The 27,291-nt window shown below is 51.7% G+C and overlaps 8 protein-coding genes across 8 annotated transcripts; 2 read left to right on the top strand and 6 right to left on the bottom strand.

Moving 5' to 3' along the window:
* Window positions 1–472: 472 nt before the first annotated feature.
* On the bottom strand, window positions 473–3,361 carry Triagg1_516 (uncharacterized protein; the record flags this gene model as incomplete). Its single annotated transcript, XM_062900163.1, has 5 exons — window positions 473–700; window positions 915–996; window positions 1,099–2,341; window positions 2,392–2,888; window positions 2,952–3,361. 5 exons carry the CDS (start codon window positions 3,359–3,361, stop codon window positions 473–475), a joined length of 2,460 nt encoding a protein of 819 aa, XP_062760866.1.
* Window positions 3,362–3,774: 413 nt separating this feature from the next.
* Triagg1_515 (uncharacterized protein) lies at window positions 3,775–4,516 on the top strand (the record flags this gene model as incomplete). The annotated part of the gene is made up of 3 exons (XM_062900152.1): window positions 3,775–3,859; window positions 3,919–4,271; window positions 4,343–4,516. 3 exons carry the CDS (start codon window positions 3,775–3,777, stop codon window positions 4,514–4,516), a joined length of 612 nt encoding a protein of 203 aa, XP_062760865.1.
* A 330-nt stretch (window positions 4,517–4,846) lies between these two features.
* On the bottom strand, window positions 4,847–6,497 carry Triagg1_514 (uncharacterized protein; the record flags this gene model as incomplete). Its single annotated transcript, XM_062900141.1, has 2 exons — window positions 4,847–5,774; window positions 5,812–6,497. 2 exons carry the CDS (start codon window positions 6,495–6,497, stop codon window positions 4,847–4,849), a joined length of 1,614 nt encoding a protein of 537 aa, XP_062760864.1.
* A 1,361-nt stretch (window positions 6,498–7,858) lies between these two features.
* Window positions 7,859–12,008, bottom strand: Triagg1_513 (uncharacterized protein; the record flags this gene model as incomplete). The annotated part of the gene is made up of 3 exons (XM_062900130.1): window positions 7,859–10,028; window positions 10,079–10,904; window positions 10,967–12,008. 3 exons carry the CDS (start codon window positions 12,006–12,008, stop codon window positions 7,859–7,861), a joined length of 4,038 nt encoding a protein of 1,345 aa, XP_062760863.1.
* An 857-nt stretch (window positions 12,009–12,865) lies between these two features.
* Window positions 12,866–13,939, bottom strand: Triagg1_511 (uncharacterized protein; the record flags this gene model as incomplete). The annotated part of the gene is made up of 1 exon (XM_062900118.1): window positions 12,866–13,939. The coding sequence occupies one exon, from the start codon at window positions 13,937–13,939 to the stop codon at window positions 12,866–12,868; it is 1,074 nt and encodes a 357-aa protein (XP_062760861.1).
* Window positions 13,940–14,317: 378 nt separating this feature from the next.
* On the bottom strand, window positions 14,318–15,723 carry Triagg1_510 (uncharacterized protein; the record flags this gene model as incomplete). The annotated part of the gene is made up of 3 exons (XM_062900107.1): window positions 14,318–15,341; window positions 15,393–15,520; window positions 15,577–15,723. 3 exons carry the CDS (start codon window positions 15,721–15,723, stop codon window positions 14,318–14,320), a joined length of 1,299 nt encoding a protein of 432 aa, XP_062760860.1.
* Window positions 15,724–17,970: 2,247 nt separating this feature from the next.
* On the bottom strand, window positions 17,971–21,216 carry Triagg1_509 (uncharacterized protein; the record flags this gene model as incomplete). The annotated part of the gene is made up of 2 exons (XM_062900096.1): window positions 17,971–21,096; window positions 21,154–21,216. 2 exons carry the CDS (start codon window positions 21,214–21,216, stop codon window positions 17,971–17,973), a joined length of 3,189 nt encoding a protein of 1,062 aa, XP_062760859.1.
* An 837-nt stretch (window positions 21,217–22,053) lies between these two features.
* Triagg1_508 (uncharacterized protein) lies at window positions 22,054–23,649 on the top strand (the record flags this gene model as incomplete). The annotated part of the gene is made up of 3 exons (XM_062900085.1): window positions 22,054–22,362; window positions 22,459–23,496; window positions 23,566–23,649. The coding sequence occupies 3 exons, from the start codon at window positions 22,054–22,056 to the stop codon at window positions 23,647–23,649; spliced, it is 1,431 nt and encodes a 476-aa protein (XP_062760858.1).
* Window positions 23,650–27,291: the final 3,642 nt, after the last annotated feature.

The following is a 27,291-nucleotide window of genomic DNA, read 5'->3' as shown; positions in this document are numbered from 1 at the left end:
CGTAAGCCTCAGCACCCTATTCAGTGTGTTCCTCAAAGATAGAATCAAGACATACTAACCGTTCGAGTCTTCACGTCCTCACCTACATGCAATTAATGAGATGATATATATATTCTCTATAAAAATAGTAATGAAAACGTAGAAAAGATTCCTATATACCGTCTTACAACCAGGGAGCCTTAGAAGAAGCCAACACAAAAAAACCCTTGTCCATCGACAAACCACAAACGATCAGTATGGCCGCTATCAATATTAGTTATTTACTTCAAATAAGTAAGTAGTCCTCCAATTGGAAAAAAAGCCAAGGTTCTGTACGACTTGGATATCTCAAAATAGCGTAATGCTCCATGTCCTCAGTCAACAGGGAGACTTAATAAGGTAATCCAAGTAAAATATATCTTCATTACACTAACTCATGATCCCCCCAAAACAATTCCACAGTCTAAATGCCAATCTCCCCACAACACCATCATTACTTCTTAAACACCGCGCCACCAATCCTCTCAATCTCCTTCCCCTCAGTCGTGTCTCTCCCCGCCGCCTCCAACAACCTCTCATACGCCGCCGCAGCCTTCAGCTTAACAGCCTCCTCCGCCGCCTTAACTCGCATCCCGCACTTTTCGTACATGGTAATCGTCTCCCCGGGCTCCAAACCAGTACACTTGGGTATAAACACCGCCGCCAAGCGCGGATTACCCGCCTGCAACGTAAGGTTGAAAAAAGGCTACCAAAGATTTCCTCGTTAGCTGGGTCCCCTTTTCCGCTATCTTATTCCCACATCATATATAGCCGGGTCCTTTTTTCTTATCCTATTCACACACCATATACACCCTGGCGGCAGCAAGTTCTTACACTCCCGCCATGTGGTTCAGATCGGGTTGGATATGACAAGTGAGAAACTCAAAAAGACTTACCGTCCATCCGATCGGGCTCTTCTTAGCCTTTGCGATATCCTCAATCTCACCCCATTCTCGCTTTGCGACAAGTGCCCGAAGCCTATCGGACGGGAACGGGGCAAAACGCCCGCCGCCAGTCAGCCGCCATTGTCCTTTGGTGTATCGCGTATAAAATCAGCAAAACCGGATATCGCAAACTTACCTAATCCACCAAACAACCTTCTCTGGCACCTTGAAGTCGCTCTGAATCTTCTTGGCCTTTCCGTGGTAGCCGAGCCGGATGAGCTTGAAGATCGTCTCGTTGACGCTCAGTCCGGAGAAGGAATCCGTCAGGTCGCGGTCTAGCGCCTCTTGTGCACGAAGGAGTTGCGTTGTTTCCTTGAGCACGTAGACTTCTGCTGCGTTATCTTTGGATTCAGAGAGGAGCTTGGCTGCAAGAGCTAGCTTATCGGATGCAGTGCGAGCATCGGGCTGTCGAAGCGACTCGCGGATGAAAACATTGGCCCCGTCGACTCGTCTATCGTCCTGGTAGTACATGTCCTTGAGAAGAGTATTGTCTCCTTCCGACAAGGCCGCCGACTCTACCAGGGCCGTTGCCGTTGGCCGAACATTGATCACCCGGAAGAATGATGCCAAAGGTAGCTTCTTCTTGAGCTTTGTGAGAACAAAAAGGATGAGATCAGTATCACCGCTTTCGATGGCCTTGTCCAGGGCCAGTTCGTCCTCTTCCATATCCAGCAGAAGAGGCACTTGTCTCCCTCCGCGTGGCTCATGGTTCAACAGCTCCGTAGCCAAACGGCCTCGTCCTTCATGATATGCAGCTCTTGCAATCTCCTCGAACGAGATACCAGGCTTGCCAGAAAGTCTCTCCACGACCAGTCGGCAGATGGTATCGTCGTCTTGAGCACCCACGCGGACCTTTGTAGATGCCCAGCTGACGTAGATGCGATCCGTCGGTAGCTTCAAGTAGCCAGCAATCTTTAGTGCCAGCAAATACTCGTGCCGCTGGATCAGTCGTTGAATAAGTCGCTCAGGGGTCAGCCTGTGATATTGCTGAAATGACAGGGGGATTCCAATCTCAAAGCTTCGGACAGCATTGAGAACCCGTAGCGTCTCACACATGTCGACAAACTCGTCGCTGTTGTAGATGTCGAGCACCGACTTGCCAAACGACGCGGCCTTGAGCAGTCGCTTCTGCCACTGAGGATCAAACTCTCGACCGGCGGCATTAACGCACGTATCGACAGCTTCGGTCAGGTTGGGCCGTATGAGTTGGATATAATCATCTGCTTTGGGGGATTGCAGCTCAAGCTGTCTCACAGCATCGAGCAGAATAGATGCGGGGGATGATTCTGAGGCAGCACCAAATGCCTGAAGCGTATCATCAGGCACCCTCTCAAGAAACTCGCAAAAATCATTCGTTATCAGTCTAGCGCCGTCGTGTTCTATTCGATTGTCAGCTTAGAGCATCTGGTATTGAGCATCCGTGTCCTACCAGACATGACGTGCACTCGGGTGCTGTCGTAGATGTAAGACGAAGACTCATCACCCGGCCCAATAACATGGACCTCGTCTTCCCAAGCAATAATGGCATCGCTGCCACACCACTCCACGTACTTGGGAGGTGTGTGTGAATTCGAGTTGTGCTCAAACAACCTCTCCTGGAAATCGCTCGATATGACATGCGCCTTACCATTCTTGCCATACAAGTTGACAAAGCGACCGTCGGGCGAGACACTGACGTGTGAAAACGGCCCAACATCCAGAAACCGGTCCTCGCAGTCCGTAGCATCAACCACGTAAACAGTCGACCCAATACTGAGCAAAACTTCCACGGAGCGAGACAGCGTGTGGTTCGGGGCGACGATGGCCCATGAATGAATCTCTCCTGCCGGGACAGGGGCCAGCAGCTTTGGTCGGGGCTCTGAATACGACGAAACCGTCACCAGTGTGTTGTTCCCCAGCAGGGCCACCATGCCGTTATCGTAGAACCTAGACACGACCGTTTCAGCGCTCTCCTCACCCTCACTTGGCCTCACAAGTAGCTGCATTTACCGGCACGACTCAACTCCATAGTTGTCCGCCCCGTTCCCCAGCGAGAAGTGGCTAAAGTCCCCCTGCATATCGTAGCATCTCACGTTGCCGTCCGCCGCCACCACCAGCAGCGACTCGTCCTCGGACCATCCCAGGCCCTTGATGGCGCCGCTGTCCCAGGAGATGGTCCGCAGCTTCTTGCCCGCCAGGCTGTAAATGTCAATCCCCGGCTTCGTCGTCTGCCCCGCGCGGTGAGCCTGCAGCTTCGAGTCGTCCCGCCACAGCGCCAGAGCGCCGGCATAAGGCGCGCCCGTCACGACAAAGGCATCGAGGTCCAGATCCTGGCCAAAGACGGCGGTATACTGCTCCGTCTTGCGGAACCACTTGTCGCCCACGCGCTCCCAGTCGGCTCTTGCGTGAAGCGTGTCCATGCTGCTGCTGTCTATCTCATCTCACTCTCATGACGAACCGCAGACTGACAATATCACGGCGATCTCATGTAGCGGTATGAGATGAGATGGATCAAGTTGGTGAGTGACAAGCTGTGGATGTGAGGTTCGTTCGACCCCAGAGCTAGCCATAGCTTCGGCCAATGGCAGGCGAGGCTATTCGTCGGCTAAACAAGGGGACGTTGCTTGCATCATCTGCCAGCGCAAAGTTACAGCGACACATGCAAACTAAAACCCCACCAAGTTCATGTCCAGCGACCGTCTGGTCTCATCATCGAATAATAATCTTCTCATCCATGTAGATTTTCTCCGTGGAATCTCTATCTCTCATGCACACCTCTATCAAATATACAGTTTCTTTTACAGCCCCTCTCAACAACTTGTCCAGTTACAAAATGCCAAACTGGAGAGACGAATATCTCTCTTCCCTAAGGGAATCAGAGCTCAACAGCCCCGTCAACATGGAGCTCGTCCAAGCCTGTTCGCCCAACTTCCTCACTCACCCCATCTACAAGACGCACGGCTAACCATCGCCTCAGGTTCACAAATGGCAGACCGCATCTCATCCCTGGAAGCCGAGAAACTCGCCTTGGAATCTCACCTCGCCGGTCTGGGGAACAACCGGTCAAAGTCGCCATCCCTCCAGCCAGGCGAGGCAGCAGCCAACGATCCTGGCGTGGCTCAGCTTCGTCTTGACCTGGCTGAGGCTTTACGCTCCAGAGGTGTGGCAGAGACGCGACTGCGGACCGCGGAAGAAGAACTGGACAAGCTGCGCTCAAAAACGAAACAGGACTCCAAATCCATCAGAGATCTCACTGGAGAGCGGACAACCCTTGCCACCAAGGTAAACGACCGGGAATACGAGCTCAGAGAGAAACGGAAGCTAGTCGAGGTATTTAATCTAATCAATTTATACATCAGCCCCCATCTTTTCAACCAAGTGTTCGCTAATGCAACAAACAGAATGTCCAAGACGAGATGATTGCACTAAACCTACAACTCTCCATGGCGGAAAAGGAGAGGGACCGGCTCAAGAAGGAAAACAGCGAGCTCATCGACAGGTGGATGAAGAGAATGGGCCAAGAGGCCGACGCCATGAATCTGGCAAACGAGCCCACGATGGGAAAGGGGCGGTAGAGAGGAAAAGCACCGTTCCGTTCCGTTCCGTTCCTCCTCACGGTGGTAAGGATGGCCTATTTCATTCATATTCATTTGTACTGTTAAAGTCTGTTTCTCATCCCATCATCTACCAACGCGTTTGTCTCGCTGTCGATGGCTACAACTCGTTGAAACAAAAAAAGATTATCCTCCAAAAGCCGTTACCCCAAACGCTCTCAATCCAGACGAGAGAGAGAGGGAGAGGGAGAAAACAAAAAATACCCATATACCCGATTTGTACTCGATGATTTATATTCTACAATACTCAACATAACATCTTTATGCAGTGCTGATGAAGCTCTAATTAGTCTATTTCCGCGTGGAGATATAGTACTGCCCGCCGGCGTTGGTCCAGCTGACGTAGCCTTCGGGATACGTGCACTCCTCGACTTCAAGGATGGTGCTTCCCACGTCGTTGATGTTGTGGCTGCTCTTGGAGTCGGCCACAAAGGATTTCAGCGAGATGATTTTGCATCCCGACTTGAGGTCGAGGAACATGCGGATCAAGTCCTCGTTGAGCTGCGAAGTAAACGCCTTGTTGTTGACGAGCACGACGTCGGCCCGCTTCAGGGCATCGTGGATCGAGGCGTTCTTGCGGAAGTCACCCCGTTCGATGTGTACCTCGCCCGTCTTCAAGCCCCAAAGCTGGCATCGCGCATGAAACTCCTTCTCTTGAGCCTCTGCCAGGTTGCTCGCATTCTCCATCATCTCACAGCCCCAGCTCTCGCATCCGACTTCGAGCGCTGCCTGTAAAACGACGTTGCCCACGCCCGAGCCCAAATCGACAAAGACTTGGTCGGATGTCATGTTGCACTGCTCGACGAGGAGCTTGGTGATGAAGGGGTGGAGAAGTTCGCCATAGACAAAGTCTGTTCCATTCTCGTACTTGGAGAGAAGTTCCACCTTGGGAGCCACTGTACGGTCATAGATCTGGTCGAGGATAAAGGCTGCGAGATGCGGGGGCAGTTGGTGCAGGTTTTCGAGGTTCTTGGCCACGACGCCGTCCTCGACCAAGGCGAGGAGCGTCTCGTTGTACTCGCGTAGAGCGGCTTTGAAGCCCGCCAGGTCCTGGATGTTGCGATTCGAGGCTTTTTCAAGTCGTCGAATGAATCCGTTGGTCTGGTTGGTAAAGGGCTCGGCCTCGACGTCGGTGAGATAGGTTTCGGCAACCAGGCGTACTATGCGTATACTCGCCTCTACGGCATCGATCTTGTCCTTGCCCCAAACGAGCTCAAACCTGTTCTCTTGTTAGAAAATGAAACATGGCCATTTACCTTCTGAATAGACGAAGCATTCGGGAGGGGTGGGGTGAGGGGCCGCGCGGTTTCAGACGAGGGGAGATGCGATGAGAATTGACTGACTTTTCTCGACGCTGCAGAGTGGGATATTGTAGCTCAATGGCCACATCCTCCTTGGACGCTCCCATGATGGGAACGCACTTGTGCTCGAGCGAGGCAACGTCAACGGCATGGATGAACTGCAGCCTCTCATCCTTGCGCTCAAACGCCCTGGCGTTCTTCAACTTGCGATTCGAATCGACCGACTTGCTCTCGCTAGTGGCCTTGCGCTGGCGCTTGTGCGAATCCAGATCCATCCACCCATCGTCTTCGGCGTCGCTGTCCTTGTCGAACTCGATGCGGTCGCTGGCAGGTGAACGGCGTTGTGACGCGCTGACGGCCTTGCGTTTGCGCTGCAGGTCGAGGCGCCTCTCGTCTGCCGAAGAGGGGTACGGCGAGCTGCTCTTTGCCCTGGAAGACGCTGACGACGCCGCAGAGGCCGAGGGGGCCTTGGGCGAGAGCCTGGGGACGGGCGATGATCGCGCAGACGACGAGAGCGCGGGTCGGGATGCGGGCTTGGGCTTGGGCTTCGGAGGCGCGGGACGCTCTATGGTGACCTTTTCGATGCGGATCTTGGGCGGGTCGACCTTGAACTTGTTACCCTTTCCACTAAGGAGAGGCATGATGGCGGCATCAAACAGGCTGGAGTTGGAAATCTCGAGTTTGCGCAAAAAGCAGGAAGACGGCGAAATCCGGGTTTGGTGGAGAGACGGATCAGATCAGGCGGTGCTCGGCTCAGGGGTGTTTTGCGCTTTTTCAGCCGAGGGGTCCCTCTCTCTGCCTAGCCGGTTGTCGTGGGAAAAAAAAAAAGACTGCCTTGGGGGGGGAGGCCGATGGCGGGCACGCGACGATGCTGAAGAGAGTGACAGCCAAGAAAGACCCGGACTTGGTTTACGGGACAGGGTCGCGACAGGGCGATGACGGCAGCGGGTGGCGGGGGAGGCGAAAAAAGAGCCGTTTTGAATGAGGGTTCAAAATAGAAACAAAAGGAGTGGCGGTGCTTCGATGAGAGGCTGGAAAGGATGGACGGAGAGAGAGGCTCTGGGTTGGTTGGAACAAATGATGAAGTAAACGTTGGATTACAAGAAAATGAAGAGCGAAAATAATGTGACAATGTCGAGAGAGAGGGGAAAAAAGAGAGAAAATACAAGATTAGTAAGAATGAGAAACTAATGCTGCTTCGACCAGAGTTTTTGTTCGTTCTACCCAGAGAGAAGATGATGGAGATCGAAAGGAGGGAAGAAAAAAAAACTGGTCGCGTCCAGCCACGAACAATTGAGAGAAAGCCAAAGCGGATTGGCAACAGCCAGGCCAGGCCCAAGGTGGAAAAGAGAGGAAGCTGCCAGCTTATGTCAACCTCGAGTTTCTGTGCATTTTGCATCCTGCCAGGCCCCAGCCATTGAATCTTACTGGCTGCTGCTGCTTGCCGTTGGTGCTTTAGCGGGCGGTTTTAGCGGGTGGGACACGCTGCAGCCTGGGGAGGGACATAATCATGGAGGCAGTTGAAGTTCGGGGCAAGTTTCCAGGCATCTGGGCCTTGTAAAGTCGACGGAGTTTGTGCGGTGGCAGGTTTTTTGGCATGTTCTGGGTGCCCCACAAATGCCTTTTTGCGTCGAGCGCTCCGATTCGCGGACGGGGCACGTGCCAACTTGTGGGGGCCAGGGTCCGGGTCTTTTTGATGTCATCGTCGGAACGGAGGATTGATTGCACGATTACCCTGGAAAGATGTGCGATTTTCAATGTTGTATTGATGTCATTGAAAGGGACCTCATACTCGTACACTCATAATTCTAGAATGGCTGCGTATAGGCCTATGAGAAACGTCATATCTTTCATGATTGAAAATAACATACAATACAATATGCATAGGCCGTGTGATGGATTCACTCAAGCTCTACATTTCCCCAAGCAGCATTCATACGCCAAGAGGTGTAGCGAACATCTATATTCTCGTGTCTTAGATCATTTTCTCCTACTTCCGCCTTCATTCCGCCTCAGAGCATGCCAGCAAGCCACCGTCATTATCCATCTCCATCGAGTCAATCACAGCACCCTCGTTGGATGCACCTTTGTTGGATAGCAGTTCAATAGCAGCTTCATACTCCCACGCCTGCGCCATCGACAGTGGTGTTATACCCTCTTTAGATCTTAGATTAGGGTCTGCCCCAGCTGCAAGCAATTTCTTAATAGTGGCCTCATGCCCTTCATGTAGTTCATCCAGGGAAAAAACTGCATGTAATGGTGTTTCGCCATGTTCATCTCTGAGATTTGGGTCCGCACCGGCCGCGAGCAAGAAATCCACGGCCGCTTCAAAGCCTACCGATGCTGCGTCGCATAGGGGTGTTCGGCCCTTATTATCCCTAACATCCGGTTTTACGCCGGCTTCGAGGAATAAACCTATAATACTCATGGAACCATACCTGTAGTTTTCTGCCGCCATGTGTAGCGCTGTTGAGCCGTATTCGTCGCCGAGATGTGGGTTTACCCCAGCGTCGAGCAACAATCCCGTGATAAACTCAGATCCTGTAAATGCTGCACTATGTAATAGGATCGTGCCATCTTCATCACTGAGATTGAAATCCGCACCAGCTTCGAGTAATAGCTTCACAATCGTTTCATAACCTTCGCTTGCTGCGTACCATAGGGGCGTGTGGCCGGATATGTCTCTAAACTCTGGGTTTGCACCAGCTGCGAGTAACAGTTCCACTATTGCCTCGTGCACATTCATTACTGCTAAATGTAGTACTGACCCGAGAGTCGGTCTCTCAGGGTTGGAATTCACATCTGCTCCAGCGGCGAGCATTAGCTTCGCAACGGCGTCATGCCCTCGAAATACTGCATACCCTAGTGTTGTGTTGCCCTCGCAGTCTCTGAGATTGGGGTCTGCTCCAGCTGCAAGCAACATTTCCACAAGAGTCGCGTCACCCTTATCTGCTGCACACATGAGTGGTGTCGTGCCTCTTGTGTTCCCGAGATCTGGTTCGGCTCCGCCTGCAAGTAACAGTCCGACAACGGCGGTATGCCCTTTATCTACTGCTCCGTATAATGGCGAATCGTGATGTTCACCGTTTGAGTGAATGACAATGTCAGGCGTTGCAAGAAGAAGTTTAACAACATCCTCATGTCCGTTGTATGCTGCCAATGATAGTGGCGTGTTCCACATAGTGCCGACATTCGGATCTGCTCCAGCTACGAGTAATGATTCAACAATACCACCATGCCCGAACTCTGCTGCTCTCAGTAATGATGTACCTTTAGGGTCAATGTCAATGTTAGGCATTGCAAGCAATAACTTAACAACGGTCTCGTGCCCCTTACGTGCTGACCATGATAGCGGAGTTGATCCACATTCGTCTTTCGTATTGACGTCGATTGTTTTCTCGAGAAGGGCCTTGGCTGTTTCCCCAAGACCAAAGTAGGCGGCCAAGTGAAGGCCTGTCATTCCATACCTTGGTGCTTCATCTCCATGTCTTGGTGTGTGATCATACCTGAACGCCTCGATGGATGCTTCTATTTTTGTCTCACATTCTAAAAACTCCATGACTTTGCGGCGTAGCTTGGAAGCCTTTCGCGCATGGTGCCCCCAATTTTGAGCGGCATAGCTGTAGAGAGGATATGTTTTTGATCGTTTCCGAAAGCCATTGCCCATTGGCCCTTCTTCGAAAACTCTAAATAGGAGGTATGAGGCACAGATATCTGTCATGATCATATCTGAATCAGGAAACCAGCGTGTGCGTGTTTGGCTAAAATATTCCTGTGCTGTGTAATGAACCAATCTGATGATGCTACTTTCGTAGTCAACCGTGACTAGTCCAGCACACACCGAGACCATGTCACGGGTGGATGGTATGTTCTCTTCGTCAATCTCCGACTCATCGATTTCGACAGCAAGCGCGTGCTGAAGCTCGGCTATGGTAAGTTGCCGTTCTGCACAAACAATCCATAGCAAAACGTTATGAGCAAGTTCTCTGAACCCTGATTGTTGCCCATTAATTCGCAACATCGCTTGCTCGTATGCAAGGGCTAGGATCTCGGCATTTTTAGTCTCGCCCAATCCTGAATTTGCCTTCTGAAAACTGCTCAATGCATTTTTGATGGCCTTTGGTGTCATTTTGTCGTTGAGTGAGTTCAGATAGATCTGTGCCAGGAGAAACCTGCCGAGCGTCAATCCTCCAGTTGCTCTTTGTATTGGTCAGAAACGTACATTCCATCGACAGCTTGCGAAATCTCTGCTGCAATCTTCTGCTGGAGCTCTTCATTCTGTTGGACAAACGCTGGTAGTTGACCGGTATTGCCTTTCAAGTATCTCTCTATGTCTTCGGCGCTTGCGCGGATCTCTAGTGATATGCTTGCCTCACTACAACGGTCAGCGATCTCTGGAATGGCCCTCGATGTCAAAAAGAGATTCCATCCACATGTCTTCTGAAGGTTGAAGAGCTCTGTTATAAACTTTTGCCGGCTTCCATCCGAATTTTGGCATTCATCAAGTGCGTCAATCACAATGAAGACCGTCGAATAATTTTCTGCTAGTGAATGGAGAGCCGTCTGGATCTGGAGCAGAGATATTTGCGTCCGCTTCTCTATATGGTGCTTATAAAAGCCCCTGAGACGGTTTGAGATACAGTTCTCTCCTTGACTCAGTTGTTTCAGTAGGCTTGCGAGTAACTTGTCGATGCTTTGTTCTTCTTGGCGCCGATAGTTGCAGTAAATGTAGGCAACACGAATCGTTGGATCGGCTCTATATGTCCTCTCAAGATGGTCGACCACGATTGAAGTGAGGATAGTCTTGCCAGCTCCTGGTATTCCAGGACAGAAAAGTGTTTGCTTCTTCGCCCCTAGCCAATCCTGATACTCTGTCGAGTCTATGAGCCATTGACCGGTTCCTGGTTCCCGCCTCCTGAGGAAATCGCTTTGTTGAGGTCCATAGTCAATTGAAGTGACCCATTCTAAAATTCGACGGTCCATGTCGTTATCCAGACTGGACTTGATGTAGGAAACGCCAATGTTTGTTGAGGATACTTCGGTAGACACTGTGTTTTGGTTAGTAATGTGTTTGATATAAGATGAGTACAAGCAATATAAATTATCTAACCGTCGCTAAGCATGTTTTTTACCGTGTGCTCTCCATCAACGTCGCTGGGGCTCACGTAGGCCAGAAGCTCTTTAGCAAATGCCGCCGCCACGGCTGCAGCGTATTCTTGCCAATCCTTATTCTTATGCGAATCTGCATAATCACAGATTCCTCGACAGATTCCTCGGATGACAATGCAGGGAAAGTTATTCATCAGCCCTGCTGCTTCCATTTCAACACAGAGAAGATGTCCACCAAGGTGTTTATTGAGTTGATCTCTGAAGGCGGCACTCTTGATGACTTGGTTACCCGAGGCGATTAGGCCATAGTGAACACGCATATCTCGAGGCTTTCTCTTGATAACCTTGGTCTTATCGCAATGCTGGCAGCTGTCTTCTTTTTCGCTTTCATAAGTACTGTCAGAAGAAACGTGATCCCCTGTGGTGATCTGGCAAACATGGCTGCAGTCTGCCTTGAACAAGACATCTTGTAGCGAGTCGGATTTGAGATATTTTGCTGCCAATCTCGGCCATTTCTGTTTCATCTGATCCAAATATTCTGGGACCTGAGATCCAACCAATTCATGCTCTGTTTCCAACTTCGCCAGCGCGGTGAGAAGGGAGACCGGAGGATTGTTCAGTGATCCCGTCTGTTCGAAGCCCCCATCCTTTGCCTTGCCACGATCCCACTGGACCACTCCGGGAAAACTTCCGACTGGAGTACTGACGACGACATCTCCAAGTCTGACCTTGGGCGGGATGCCACCGCCGATGCCAACCATCAAACCAAACCTGACAGACGGAAACGTGGAGACCATTTGAGCGGCAACTGTTGCCGCTGGAGTGTTCCCGATATGGCCTTTCGGCAAACACGCAATGACAATATTATGTTTGCCGATTGATCCAAGAGTATACGTATTCGAGTCATTTGCTGGCTTCGGTAGGTCGCCGTGTCTCTGATCCAGCATGGCCGTGGCTGCAGTTTGTTCCTTTGGCAGGGCGCAGACCCAGCCTACTGTATATTCATTGTGAACTTTGATATCGATGATTGGTTGTTCGTCCATCTTGGTAGTTGTTTGGTGTAGTTTTTAGGAACGATCAAACCGGGCCACGAAGAGGGGTAATCACAGTTTATTCTTCTTACCTAGCTGCTGAAACTATTGGTCTTCATTCGTTATAATCCCATGCGGATTCAGCCAATAATTACCATCCAGGCCCGACGGGGTACACAGACTCAGCCTCGCGGGCTTCGCGCCAATCACCCAGTACCAGGCATCGCCTAGAAGTCATATCAATGTCTAAACTGGATGTTAGTGATCTCTATAGTGATAATCTTGACCAAGCTTATGAATTGTGTAGGAGGAATAACAGGGGCGGCCATATTTTATGCGAGAATATCCTCTGTGAACAATTCAGTTTGTAGATGTGAGTTTTCATGAGGACTTCCATATACTCGGTATGCTGCATGAGGTACGAGAGGTAGCCATACCTAGTACGTGGTAGTACAGCCTGGATACCAAATAACTACTAGGTAGGTAGTAAAAGAGAGTCAAATACTCTGCCATTAAAGCTACTATAGGTACTACCTAGTAAATACCTATATACTTTGTACTCTAGATCACTCCCATTTACATGAACCACATCCTCTTATACAACGCCAACACCATATCTACTATATCATCCCCCCAACGACGTCTCTGTACATGCGCAATTCTCCTTGCCCAAACTACATCCATCCACCTCAAACACCCCAGCCCGATCATAGAAATACACATCAGCCATCCCATTCTTCCAATTCTCCCGCCCCTCGACAAACGCCGCTCGCGTGCTCCTACACCAACAAAACACCAACAGTCAGCTCAACAAACACCATCAAAAGCCCCTACTCTCCGCCCAAAACAAGCAAACAAAAGTCAAATACTCACTGGAACCGAACCATCGTCTCCCCATTACACACATCCACAATGAAATACAACTCCCCCACACCCACATACACAGGCCGTACATCAGCCCTCTCACCCTCCTCTTCCACCCCCCTCCTCTCATACTCCTCAAACGCAGCAACGTCTTCTTCTCGCCACTCCCCATGGAGTTCCTCCGCTCTCGCTTCTCCCATCAACTCATACAAATCACCCCCCTCATTCTTCCTCGCAAGACAATACCCACAACTCAACTTGCCGCAACTCTCCAGACTACATCTCGGACGCTTCCCCGTCCTAGCAATAGCTTCGCGGCGGTGCCGAGCTTGTGTGATTTCAGCATAACGCAGCCCAAGCCTCAAAGCCTCCATAAACTTCTCATGTGGCATCTGTCGCCACTCCTCGCCCCATATGAGCTGCTTCAAAATATCCCCATCACGCATATAATCGAACAGATTCTCCACTCTACCATGCGGAAATTTCTTCCTGATGTTATGAAACATCTGCTCTGTTTGTCCCTGACGACGCCGATACCACCGTTCGGCAATCTGCAAGAAATGGTATTTGCACAGCGTGGCCGCGGGATCGTGAGGGAACGTCTGGTAAAACTCGAGCCGTAAAAGGTCCTCGTAGGAAGGCGGTCCTGACTCGTGCTGCTGTTCAAAAAAGGTTGGCTTGTATCGCGGTATGATGGCTTCGTGAAGTGTTGGTGTATGGGCGTCGTCCGGCGGCTCCATTGACTGGTCCGAAGGAGAAGAGGAAGAAGAAAGAAAGTCGCGAGTGTCAACTAATGACCATGGATGTGGTGAGGCCATATTCGGATCAGAGACTTGTGCAGAGTCAGGAATTTGGACAAGCATCATCTCGTCTTCATCAGCATCATCTCCATCTTCAGGTCGATCTGTAAATGTTGACCGTAAACGCCTTGAATCAGTCTGAGGACCATACTCGTCATCGCCATCTTCTTCCTCCAACTCGAAACCAGAGTCTTCTTCACTCTCATAATACCTGGGCCGTGAATCTGTATCATCGTCATTTCCACTTTCGGCCCTGGCCTGAGCACGAGTCGTGACCATGGTTGATAATACGGCAATCGCAAACGCCGAGAGAAAAAACATGACAGAAAATCGATGCCATCAATGGAGAGAAGAGGAGCGCCCGGGGACTTGTGAAATAAAAAGACATCTGAACAAAGGAGAAAGTATCCTATGCAATTCGTTTGTATTTGCATTTGATTCACAATACAAAAGGTAACAAAAGCCATCATCATGGCGAGCCTTTGTCTTCATTCAACATAACCTGTACAGAACAATGTTACATCTCTTTGACACCCATTAATACCAATGCCATAAATAGTGATCCAATCCCAATACCCATCCATACCAAACCAACCCATGCATAAACTCCGTGCAACGCTAAAAGCATCGTAAAAATAGCAAAGCTCAAACGCCAATTCATGAAGCTTCCTGTGATTTAACACCGTACTTTGGAACATGAAAATGGATGTTGCTTCCGAAAAAGGAACTCCTCTGCTCAGGCTTGTTTGCGTCCTCGTCGTTTGCCCAGCTTCTTGTATAATTTCCACAAATGTCGCACGGTCCCTCTGGAGCTATTATGAAGCTTTCTTGAAACACCGATACTTCGACTTTGCGTTCAATACCCGAGTTTCGACGCCCTTGCGCCTCAATTTCTCGGGTCGATGGCTCGGGAAATTTCTCGTACAGATTTGTTACCTCGGGTGTGACAACAATGGTTGCGTCCGACTCGGCGAGGCTGTGTTGTCTTGTAGAAAATCGTTCCGAATAAATAAAACTGTTGAACGCGGCATCGTCAAAATCTTTTTCGGGTGGATAAGAGGGAGACGTTGGTGGTTGATGAAACAGCCCTGCTAGATCAACTGCAGCAACAAAAATGAACATCTGCCAGATCGCCCAAGATTCTGCGGCCTGCTCTGCGTTTGAATGTTGATCCTTGACATCGACATTAGTTTTGGATTGCCGCCATAGCAGAAGAACCAAAGGCCAACTCACCGATACTAGAATGATAGCGCGCGCAGCTGCGGCGGCCGTTGCAAGAAGCCCGCAAACAAGCGTTGCGACCCACTGAAGCTTTTCCCACGTGGGTTTGTCTTTTCTGGTGGCGACAGAAGTAGCAGCAGACGCCAGATAGAGGTCTGTAATGATATCGAAGCTGAAGTATACCCAAACCAGCACCGGCGAAGTAGCAGGCTGGCAGTACAGTCCTGGGCTGGGATATACCTGCCACATGTGAGGCAACGGTCGACAGCTTTGGAGGAGAGCCATCGTCGTTGCTACCCATGTTGCAGCCAGGAAGCCAAAGCCAAGATACTGGTGGGTTTGTCGTCTACCGGATTCGGGAACTCGACGAAGGACATTGGCGAGAAAGGCTGCCTTGAACGTCCACAACGCAGCGGAATAGGATAACCAGCTGTATAGATACAGTTTTGATCCCAGTTCCCTGAAACAGGTTAGATGATGGCTGGGACGATGAGACGGTGGAAGGCATTACCTCATCTGATCTTCGTCATGGCTCGGCTGTGTTGCAGTATTGTTGCCGACAGAGTGATTGCCCATCCAATGGGTCCGCGTGTTCATCATGTACGCCAACACCACATTGGGCACAAAGAGAATCTGGAGCTAGTGTAAGAATAGGTGTAGATGATGAATGTAGAGTGCATCACAGAGACACTCACCACTCCCGCAATGGCAAGTCCATCATCAAGACCAAGATTCTTCATTCCAGCCTGCCGCCAACGGGCGTATAATCGCCCGCCTATGGAAACCAGGGCGGCGCCAAGGAGAAGAAAGATTTGAATCGTCAGTGCTTCCGCTTTTCCCATGTTGTCTCGGTTCATTGGTATCGTCTCAATGTCCCTGGAAGAGATTTGGCCTTTGGCTACTATCATCACGGTGAAATGTTGAGGGACAAAAGACAAAGAGGGAGGCTGGACGCGGCATGAAAGTAATATATATAATTTGCCACCGCACGAGGTACAAGGAGGGGCCCTCAGCTGTTGTGAAGTCCGGGATCAAACCATCCAAGTACAAAAGATAACCTGCCCACCTCTCCCCAGCTTTATCCAGCTTGTCTCGACCCACCCAAGGGCAGAGCAGCGGCTCTTTGACCCCAGACCCCAGCTCGAAATGTCTCTCATCTGCATTCCCGGCAAACGACGAGCACGTTGGCATCAGCAGAGCTGGCAACCTTCCCAAAGCGCTGGGCCCGGCACCTTGACGCCCCCGCGCCAACGGACCGAAGTCGAGACGCAGCAGATCGCATGACTCGTCCCATTTGCTTGGGCCTCGACGCCCTCCGGATCAAAGCTCTCTCCCAAGCTCTAATCACAGCACAGCACGACGGATTGAGTTGAGCTGTGCACTGAGCTGAGGTGGCGCGCGAGAGGGGCGAAAGCAAGGAGCTGTCAGTGCACAGCAGCTAGTAGTTTGTCTCACGCCACTAAAGCGCCCAAGCAAAGCGGTTGGTCCAGGCTTGGTCTTGTCCAGGGCTGAAGAGTGGGTAGGCCTTAGTGTAGCGCTCCGTTTTCCGTCTCTGTCGCTCCATTCGGAAGACTTGCTGCGGCCCTGCTCAGACCCAGCCGAGCCAGCTTTGGGACCCAGCCTTGGCCCTGCTCTCCGGTGTGATATGCGGGGAAATGCGCTGTCGCTCACGATGATAGCGCTGTGCCTGCTCCGTAGCGCTGAGTCTGACGGCCAGGATGAGCACCGATTTCGCCTGGAGATCGATGTCCCAACAGACGATGCCATAATTGGCCCGCAATATGCGACCGTTGACTCGCGCGTCTTGTCATGTACAAGTACGAGGACCCGTATCAACCAACCGCCGATGCATGTGATGTGATGAATCGTAACGCAAGGGATAATAGAGTGAGAGAGAGGAAAAAGAAAAGAGAGTCAAAAGGAAATTGGCGATTGATAAGAGTGGCTGGACTAGGACCACGGGCCGCTCTTGCCGCAGTTGACTGTCGGGGGCGGTTGCCTGGCATGTCTCACTGTAATGTAATTCTGTTTCCGCAGGCAAGAGCCAGCGACAGTCAGCTGCGCTTTCCTCTCCTCTCCTTTCGCTTCGACTTTCGCTTCAACCCCTTTGGGATTATTCAATTATTCAATTATTCACATTCTCTTACTGTATCCGTAGGTGCCTATCATCGGTAGGGTTTAGTCTCACCACATGCACATGCACGTCCATCATCCGACCGATCAATCAACCGCCAGCCTCCACATGCATTTCCGCTACTGTACGAGGGCCTATTTCTGGGACATGCATGAGAAATGTCAGGATTCAGAGCATTGCCGTCGTCAAAGACCTGATCCGAGGCTCCAACCAACGCCCAGGTCGAGCGGAGACACCACAGTACAACCCGCCTCGGCGAATTACGAGTACCCTGACTCCCAGAGCGATACGATGCAAACGCGAGCAGAAATACGGAGTACGAGGCTTGGGAATCGAAATAGCACACCGGCATTGGTCCAGAACTCGCACCAGGGCCAGGTTTTGCCTCTCGGAACCCACCGCGGTCAAGGACCCCCCCGGCTCTTGTCAACGATAGCCGGCAACGAGACCTACGAACATCTTTCCCGCTCACCGAGCCACAAACTCCTCCTCCTCAGTTAAAACCTCGTGTGATCAGACCTCAAGCGTGGCAAACTATTTACTGCGAGCAAAAAAAAAAAAAAGACTGCTCTAGACCCGGAGCGAACTGGTTGGTGTTCGCAGATCCGCCGTGAGCTCTGGCGAGATCCGCTGGCTGGTGGAGTCGGCTACCAAGGCCTGGGATGCTAGATCGCCTTGTGCATCCAATGACTTTTGCTCCGACACAGGCTCTCGGCACTCGTCCTGCCTCCCCGTTTTAGCGGCGGTGGAGCTTTGGAGTAGTGCTGGACTAACCCCAGGATGAGGAGGGCTAGATCTCCAAGGCCAATGCAAGGCAAGGCAAACTTGAGGGGAGCAGGAGGGGGATGAGAAGAAGCCATGTCCATGTTTGTTTTTACGCTTGTCGACCGCTGACTCTATCAGGTGCCATCCTATCTGTTCTGTCTGTCTGTTTGTCTGTCCACTCTGACTCGCTCTACCTCTTGAGCGTCTTTTGCTTCTCCGCATCTCGGGCGACAGTCCTACCCTCCACCAACAGGCCCTTCTTTCTTCGCACGCCATCCATGTACCTCTTCGCTACATTTTCCTTATCGGCCAATTCTCCGAGGTCCTCCAAGTCGTCCTCGGTAAACGGCACCCAGAACGGATCTTCATCCAGGATCTCAAATCCGGCAAAAATCAGCTGTGGCTGCGCCGCCCCGCTAGTCCTCTTGCGCATCTCGTCTGCGAACCCAAAGCTCTCCGCTACTGGTAGCATAGCTTGGATGGTGAAGAAAGGCGTGCCCTCTTTCATTTCTTCGGCCACCACGCGGCCCCTGCGACGGGTAAGTACATCGTACACTCGGCCCAGTACTTCGGTAGAGGTCTGGATTTCGAGCGTGTACATGGCGAGCATGAGTCTGGGAGACCAGTCGAGGAAGCCTGCGCGCACTGATGATTGGAACGCCTTGATGACTTCTCCTGTAAGTCTGCTCAGCTTATCGCGGGCGGACGTGTCATCCTCTGAGAGGTTGAGCGACACATCCTCGACGAAGACGGCAACTCCCTGCAAGGGCTCGTTACACAATGGTCCCTGCGCCGTTGCTAGTTGGAAAGCATATGTGATTTTGTCGGAGAGATGGCTGGGATGAAGTTTTTCGAGAGACTCAGATGCCGCGTCAGATGCCTTCGCTGAGGCAAAGATTTTGGGAAGAATACCATCCTTGGTGGCATCGATGAGGAGATTGGGTCCGGTTCGTCTGGGTCCAAATCCTGCGATCCGATCAATCAATCCCTTCCACCCTTCGCGGCCCTTTCCGGTTTCCAACTCTTTCTGCAACTGCGTTTTGAGCTCTTCCGCAGAGATGGCTGCACCAGCAGTGACCTCTGTATCAACCTCGATGGCTTCCTCGCTCTCTTCTCCGCTTTCCTCCTCTGCCGACCTGCGGACATTGTGCAATCGCTTGATGGCGTCGCCATTCTTGAGCAAAAATTCGGTAACGTTTGTAGGCAAAGGCTGTACACGAATGGTCAGATTGACCTGCTTCGAGCTCGTAGAAGATACAACAGTTCCGCGACCCAGATCCTTATTAACGGGAGGGCGCATTTCCTCTGCCTTGACAATCGTCTCTCTGTATGGCACGATGGGCGCGCCGGCTTGGATGTCACATCGTGCAAATCTTTCTTTCAAGTCCAGTAGACACCTCTCGAGATGAAGTTCACCAGCTGTCAGTAGGACGTGCTCTCCACTTGCAAACTGCTCGTACTCTGCACACGGGTCACTCTGAACAAGCAGATGCAATCCCTGGATCATCTTGTCCAGATCTGCAGGGTTTACCGGCTCAAGTGCAACACGAACGATGGGCTTCCCGGCCAAGCTGATACCCGCCAGGTTCACGGCGCCTTCAAGCTTGCTGCAGAGAGTTCCCGACTTGAGGATTTTGCCGTCTAAGCCTCCAATGCCAAAGACAACGCCCGCTGGTACCGTATCTAGCGCCTCAAGACTCCTTCCCATGAACATGTATAGTGATTTGACGGTGATTTGTTGAGGATCGGCCGCGTGAGGGTTGGCTGGTGTCCACTTAGGCGGGATGACGTATAATGTGTCTCCCACGGAGAGAGTTCCCGAGAAGATTCTCGCAAAGCCAATCAAATGCTCGGGATCAACCTTTTCCTCCTCGGCGGCTGGTGTCACATCATCAATATTAACAGACCCCAGTGCGTCGGTCAAACCAGCCACATCATCTTGGCTGTTGGCCGCAGCCAAGGCGGCAGCGGCAGCTCGCTTCTGCCGAGCCAATTCCCTCGCTTCCTCACCGGTCATTTGACCAGTGCGCCTCTTGTTTTCGGGGAGCTCGCTTTCAGGGACGGACACCATCTTGCTGACGTATGCGACGGCGGGGTCTGACTTGTCTGTCTTGAATGAGACCATGGCTTCTCTGACTGACTTGTCTACGAATTCTGAGTCTGGAGAGTCGTCGATGACGCTGGGGATCCGCTCAGCTTGTGCCACCGGGGGCGATGGGAGTGATTCGATAACCGAGACCAGCAAAGCAGTTGAAAGCGGCAGCCATGAAGCGAATACCGTGGTCAAGAGCAGTCGGGGATCTCTCGCGCGAAGGATGTGAGGAGCAATGCTGATGTTGAGTGACTTTGTGACTTTCTCGAGGAGTGCCGGATCTCCCTTGCCTCCATCGTCGCCAAGAGTAGCCTGGTAGACGGTCCAAACGGGCTCGAGAACCAGCTGGACAAACATGGGCTTGAGATTGCGGCCTTTGAGATGCTTTTGTCCGAGCACCTTTTTGGTCTTGGGGTCCAAATAAAAGTTGCCCCAAAGGCACCTCTCCATGATGCCTCGCTTGATTCCGAGCTTCTTTTCGTAAATGCTGGCGAATTGCCTGCAGGTAAATGCCCAACCATCAATGGCACTGCTGAAGATGACATTGTTCTTCTCGGGTGCAAAGTACAAATCCTCATCATCTAGTTCTTCGAACTGAAGGTCTCCTACTTCTGAGGCAGTGTCGCTTGCGGAGGCCTTTGTTGCGGCTGCAGCACTGACACGCTCCTCCATCTTCTCTCGCCAGTTGAGATCCTCCTCCATACGCTCTCCCTGGAAGAAGCTTCCCAGGACCGCATTGACCTGCTCCAGAAGTTTGCTGAGGTGGACGTACGCCTCTTGGGGCGTCATCTTGAGCTCCGTGACGAGTCTGTCGATTTTGTTGATGACCAGCAGTGGCTTGAGTTTTTCGATCCAGCTTTGTCGGAGGACGGTCACGGTCTGACTGCAAACTCCTTCAACTGCGTCTACAAGGACGACAGCGCCGTCACATAGTCGAGAAGCGGTTGATACCTCACTACTAAAGTCAATGTGTCCGGGCGAATCAATCAAGTTGATCAAATACTCCTTTGGCTCAGGGGTAGCATCCGGAGCTGATCGTCTCAACATGGAAAAGTAAAGCGAGATGGCGGACGACTCCATGGTGATTCCTCGAGTCTGCTCATCCGGCCTAGAGTCCAGATACCGAATCTTTCCGGCCAACTTGGGCGAGATGATGCCGTTAGTGGCCAGCAAGGCATCTGTTAATGAGGTTTTGCCATGGTCAACGTGGGCCAGGATGCAGATCTATTTGTCATCAGTAAGAGTTTATATCTGGATTCACAAAGGTGACGCATTCCATACATTTCGGACATCTTGCGATTGCTTTTGCAAGCTGGCCAGCTTTTCTGGTGTCACAACCGGCATGTTGGGCAGATGGTGATGTGGGATGGATAGGAGAAAGGAGAGTGTTTATGGCGAGATATGAAAAGACTGTCGGATGGTTGGTGATGCTCGCCGCTGCCTGTCGCTTTTATATGAGAAAACAAGCTAAATTCAAAGCGAAATCCGCCTCTTTAGGACCCCCTGGTTCGACAAAGTCGATAAGAAACAAAGATATGACACAGAAGATATCAGGGGCGATAGTTAGCAAGGATTGCTCATCACCTATGACTCTTCTCGGGCTGACAGGAATAGGCAAATTTGGTGGTCAAGCCTCTCAGTCGCAAACTTCTGCAGCTGCTTATTAATGCGGGTAGCTACGAAATGCGACGAATCAGGGACCAAGGCAAAGGCTTGAATCTGATTTCAACTTTGTCGATGTGGCCGAACGAAAGTTTGTGAGCATTTCAGGTGATGGATTTAGTCTCCGAAACTTGGCAGTGAAGCTTCCTTTGTATTGATCAAGTTTCTCATACAAAGGTTTCCCATGTCAAATTCCTGCTGCCCCTCGTCTTTTCGACCCCTCCGTGTCATCGCCTCTGCCAGGGTACTCTGTACTCGGTACCTCTGTGCCCCGCCTCGAAATTTCTTACGCCTCCATCACAGCATCGCTCGGTTAGCTGCATAGCCCATGCAACAAAGCGTCGCCTCAAACATCGCTTAAGCCCCCCATGCACGTAGCGATGCACCAAGCCCTAACAAGTCACGAAGGGGAAAATTCGTGAGAGCGTCAAGCCCCTCCCGCGCAAGGCGTAGAAAAATTTCGCTGCCCCTCTCCCCCCAGCCTCGACAAGACCTCACGACGGGCGGTCAGACAAAACCATGGCGACATACACCAACGGAGGGGCTCCGGCCCGCGCGATTGCTGACGACAGCGATGTCGAGGAGGAAGCCTTGGTGGCCGAGTACAAGGAGCATGTGCAGTACGAAGACGGCGACGAGCTCAGCCAGACGACGTCGCTCAACATGGCCCAGTCGACCGACGACATCCAGTCCCGCCTCCTGTCCGCTGCCCAGCCCTTGGACTTTTCCGCGCCTCTCGAAGTCAAGTTCCAGAGCTACGACTCTTACTGCAGCCTGTTCCACTACATTTTGAACTCGGACGGCCCCGTCGACCTCGAGCCCCCTTCTGTGCGTGTCATCTTTTGAGAGCGCCCTGTTGGAGCTGCTTGCTCGCTCAATTATCAATTGTGCCATGGCTAATTTTTATTTATTTAAATCAAACAGTACTACTGGGCTTGGGACGTCATCGATGAGTTCATCTACCAGTTCAACTCCTTCAGCTCATACCGAAGCCGAATCGCGAGACAGGCCAACAATGAGGAGGAGATCCAGATCCTCCGCGAGAACCCCAACACGTGGGGCTGCTACAGCGTCCTCAACGTGCTCTACTCACTGATCCAGCGATCCCAGATCACCGAGCAGCTGGGCGCCATGAAGCGCAACGAGGAACCCATGGCCGTTGCCGGCGAATACGGCTCCAAGAACCTGTACCGCATGCTGGGATACTTTTCCATCATCGGTCTCCTGCGAGTGCACTGCTTGCTGGGTGACTTTGGCCTGGCGCTCAAGACTCTGGACGACATTGAGCTCAACAAGAAGGCCATGTTTGCCCGCGTCATGGCGGCTCACTTTACGACATACTACTATGTCGGTTTCTCCTACATGATGATGCACCGCTACGCCGATGCCATCCGCATGTTCAGCCACATCTTGATCTACGTCTCGCGGACCAAGAACTTCCAGAAGAACGCCCAGTTCGACTCCATCACCAAGAAGAACGAGCAGATGTATGCCCTGATTGCCATCTGCGTGGCCTTCCACCCCACCAGACTGGACGACACCATCCACAGCGCCCTGCGGGAGAAGTACGGCGACCAGCTGCTCAAGATGCAGCGCGGCGGCCCCGAGTCGCTGCCCATCTTTGAGGAGCTGTTCCGCAGCGCCTGCCCCAAGTTCATCTCCCCCATCCCTCCGGACTTTGAAAACCCCGAGTCCAACATTGACCCCGTGGAGCACCACCTGTCCATCTTCATGGACGAGGTCAAGACCAACATGTACAGCCCCACCATCAAGTCCTACCTCCGCCTCTACACCACCATGGACCTCGCCAAGCTGGCTGGCTTCCTCGAGGTGAAGCCCGACGAGCTGCGATCCTGGCTCCTGGTGACCAAGCAGCGCACCAAGCAGCTGCGATGGCAGGACCAGGGTCTCCTGGACGGCGAGCTGGTCAACGTCAGCGACCTTGACTATGCTCTGCAGGGAGTACGTTTTCCCCCTCTTTCCCCCTCTATATCTTGCAACATTTTTCGCTAACATGTATCCCTTTTACAGGACCTGATTCACATCTCAGAGGCCAAGGTCGGCCGAAAGCTCGTAGACTGGTATCTCCGCAACCTGTCTCGCACCTACAACTAGGAGCAGAAGTAGACGGACAAAAACTATCCAGATAGGCGCTGGCACAACAATTTCGAGGGCCATTGCGCGGCAAACGGGAATAGTCGGAGGGAAGTTGGGGCGGGTATACTGGATCAACTGGCCGGTTGCATGGCTATGGCGTCACGGAGTTGGTTGGCACTTCGTATGAGGGCACGAGGATTGCTCGAAAGTGGCCCTGGGGGGAAACACAAACTATGAGGAAGTGGATATTTGTAGAGTGTTCATAATGTTGATGTGAATTACGACTGAATAAAAAAAAAGAAAGGGATTTGTTCCAATTTTTGGGTTAGAATTGAAACGTGCTTTTGGGAGACCTCAATCAAGTGATGATCAAGGAGCGAAAATGCCACGGCCGAGGCATAAAAGCCGATTCACGCCCGAGATGGAAAAACAAGAAGAAGAAGAAAAACAAGGCCGCGGGAAAATACCCATCACGAATGCGACCTTGTAAATGGACGATGGCCTCATCACATCTAGCACAGCCTGCAGGCTACGCCAGGGTACATACATATCCAAGGACTACTGGAATACGAGCGGAATCCCGACAAAAAGGCATCTACCAAGTCGCACAAAAAAAAACAAGAGGCAGAGAAAAGCGCCAGTGCCCACCCACCAGCCTGGAAGGATGTTTGGACATTATTTTCGGCTCTAGCTAGGGGGGGGTTGTTTTTGAGCTAGGGGACATGCTTAATCCAAGGTGGTGGCGAAGAGAGAAGCTTGGGGATACTCGTAGCTTTTTTGTCCATGCGGCTCAGGAAGAATGAGGGGAGGAGTTGGCACGATTAGGCACGAAAACCGGTGCCAGTAGCTGAGAACTACCAGGTCCTACTAGGGTATAGTAGTAACATTGTATAGTTCGGAGCTGGGGATTTACTCTTATTTCCCAAGTTGGATGGGGAATACAAAACATTAAGGTTTTGGCTAGCCAGGGCTGAAATGTGATCAAAAAAGAAACCCGACGTCAAAAAAAAAAAAAAAAAAAGAAAAAAAAAGGAGAGTCAGGTGAGCAACTTGCGGCAAGGGGCTAACGAGTTGTCCTGTACTCGTAGCCCATTGGGAGGCCCCCTGGTTAAGTTTTTTTGTCGAATGACACGACATGCTGACTTGCTGCGTGTCTCGGGCTGCCTCTTCATTGTCTGTAGTACGTAAAAGGAATTGAAAAAAACTTGGGCGAATGGGATATGCGAGTACTAGCAGGAGATTTGCTGTTCGGAGGTGCGGTTAGGATCCGAGAGCAGGTGATGGATTTTCGGCTCGAAGCCGGAAGACTAAACACACGGGAGAGAGATGAGCAGCCGCTTTGGCTTGGCAGGCGGGATTTCTCTTTCGAGTTTGGGATGGTTTTCTTCTTCTTTTTTTTCCTTTGTTGTTGATGATATGATGGTGGGTTTGTCAGGAGGGGTGATGTGTGACGCTACTGGGATGAATGAGACGTCGACGGACCAGCTTCATTCTTTGTTGCTCTGTTATCCCGCCTTTGAAATCTTCCAATACAACTCTGCTATCAATATCGCATGTCTATCATCACAGATTCGCCTTGCCAACAAAGAGCTGCTCTCCGATGAAACCATCCATCCGGTACATTGTGTGCTGTGCCGTGCGATATCATATAGAGCATGCATGGAGGTTTAGCTGCTCTTTTTCGACACCCACCCCCTTGGTAGTGCGGTTACGGTTACGCCAACCTTGTTGTTGTTTATACTGTGGCTTTTTAGCTTCTCGGCCAGACAGTGATGCCAAGACTCAAAAGAGACAGGGATCCGACCGTCTGTATCAATCCTCGTACGTAGTTTATTCGCACAAAGTGTGGTTGCAGTCGTCACCTTGGCAAGCGCTTGGAGCCGTGCAAATGCTCGTATGCGGCCGGATTGCCATTGTACACACACTCTCTTCAGCATCTGTAGTACATGGTCTGTTGAAGATAGTAGGGGTCCCCCAGCCAGCTTCGCCTTGGGCCTCTTGTCTTCATTGACGCCGTGAGGAGCGCCAGCCAAGACTTCTTGGCAGAGGAATGCGCTGGCCCTTTGATTCGCGCGGAGTAATCTTCAGTCAGGAGGCGCTTTTTCTGCTGTGTCTGCATGGCTGCTCTTGGATGATGGGCTGGTGCCGGCGCGATTGGCTCAGCGGCGTGCAGAGCTGAAGGATATCTTACATGGCCACGATGCTGCATATCTTCATTGGTACTAAGCAAGTTAGCACGTATTAGCAGGTAAGCTCTGCCGGCAGATGGCCCTATCCAAGGCAGCATCTGACCGTCCTCGTCAGTCGGGCGGTTGACTGACCGAGTTGATGAATTTGTTACCTGTTATAAAACTGCAAAGCTCCGCAGAGGGTGCTGCAGCTGTGTGTGTTATCGACAAGACCGTGCAGGGCTCCGCTCATCAAAATCCCATCCCGACAACGGCTGTATTTTTCATCAGCTCCCATTCACCAGATTCCTACTTTGTTTTGCTCCTCTTTTCTGTCATTTTGTTTCCCTCTTCTCTCACATTTCACTACAATCCAGCTGTTCTTCTTTTCTCTTCCCGTGATTGGCGTTGCTGTTGTTGTATCCGCGGCATCGCATCGTGAGCACAGCAGGCGGCCATAGCGGTGACACCACCAACCAACCTGCTGCCTGCAACGCATCGATCTCATCTCAGAGACATTCCGCAGCAAGACGGGCAATCGAGTCGTAGCCAGATTCATCTCGGCCACGTCCCCTTCTGCTTCGATCCGACGCTTCTTACACACCGCCATTGCACTGCCTTGATCCATACCGGCTCCCCGGAAGCACAACCGGCGGGTGTTGGCCTTTTTGCGCCTGAGTTTTGTGCCTGATCCGCCTCTAGCTCTGGCTCGTGTGTGTGCCCATCTCTCTCTCTCTCTCTCTCTCTCTCTCTCTCCCTCTCTCTCGCTCTGCCCATCCATCTAAACCCCCCCAAGGTTCACTGCAGACAAAACAAACACCCGACTCCAAGGTGATTCAAGTGCCAAGCCAGTCGAGGTTCAAGCATCTCCAAATCACCAACCCGCAGTGGAGCAAAAGGCAGCAAAGCGGAGGCTAGGAAACCAGCCCTTGCTCTTGATCAGTGCGGCACCCAGACCCTCGGTTCTGAGCCGCCAACTCAATATTCTGGCGGCGCCGTCACGAGCCTCGCGCTCCTTTTTCCTTATCGACGAATCACCGACGGACGGCAGAGGTACAACCTGGCAGTCATCACCATATTCCTGCAGCATCACCGGCAGCTCAGCGAATCGACTGGACCTGTGGCCCCTCGTGGCTTCACACACACATCTCCATCCCCCGGCTGCGGGGTGTGTGTGTTTTTTTTTACCTAGAGGCGGCGTGTGATTTTGCAAGGACCAAGTGAGAAAGGGGAAACAAGGGGAAAGGGAACAAGGAGACGAGAGAAGACGAGAGAAGAAGAAGACACACCACCCTAGCCCTAAACAGGGCCTGACGCGGGATCCCGACCAGAAATTAGAGGCGCTGCTTGTTTTTATGCTTGTCTGCTGCGCACGTCGACGATCCGTGCATCTTGGCCTGTGGAGCAGAGTCGAGGAGAAGAATCCAGGTAGCGAGTACAGCCGTCGAGAGGTGATCTGACACTGCGAGCCGTGCCTGTTTGCGTGTCTACC

The sequence above is a fragment of the Trichoderma aggressivum genome, assembly GCF_033847375.1.
Source record: "Trichoderma aggressivum f. europaeum strain CBS 100526 chromosome Unknown scaffold_001, whole genome shotgun sequence".
In the NCBI taxonomy this organism is placed as follows: Eukaryota; Fungi; Ascomycota; class Sordariomycetes; order Hypocreales; family Hypocreaceae; genus Trichoderma; species Trichoderma aggressivum.
This window is presented reverse-complemented; position numbering and strand designations above follow the sequence as displayed.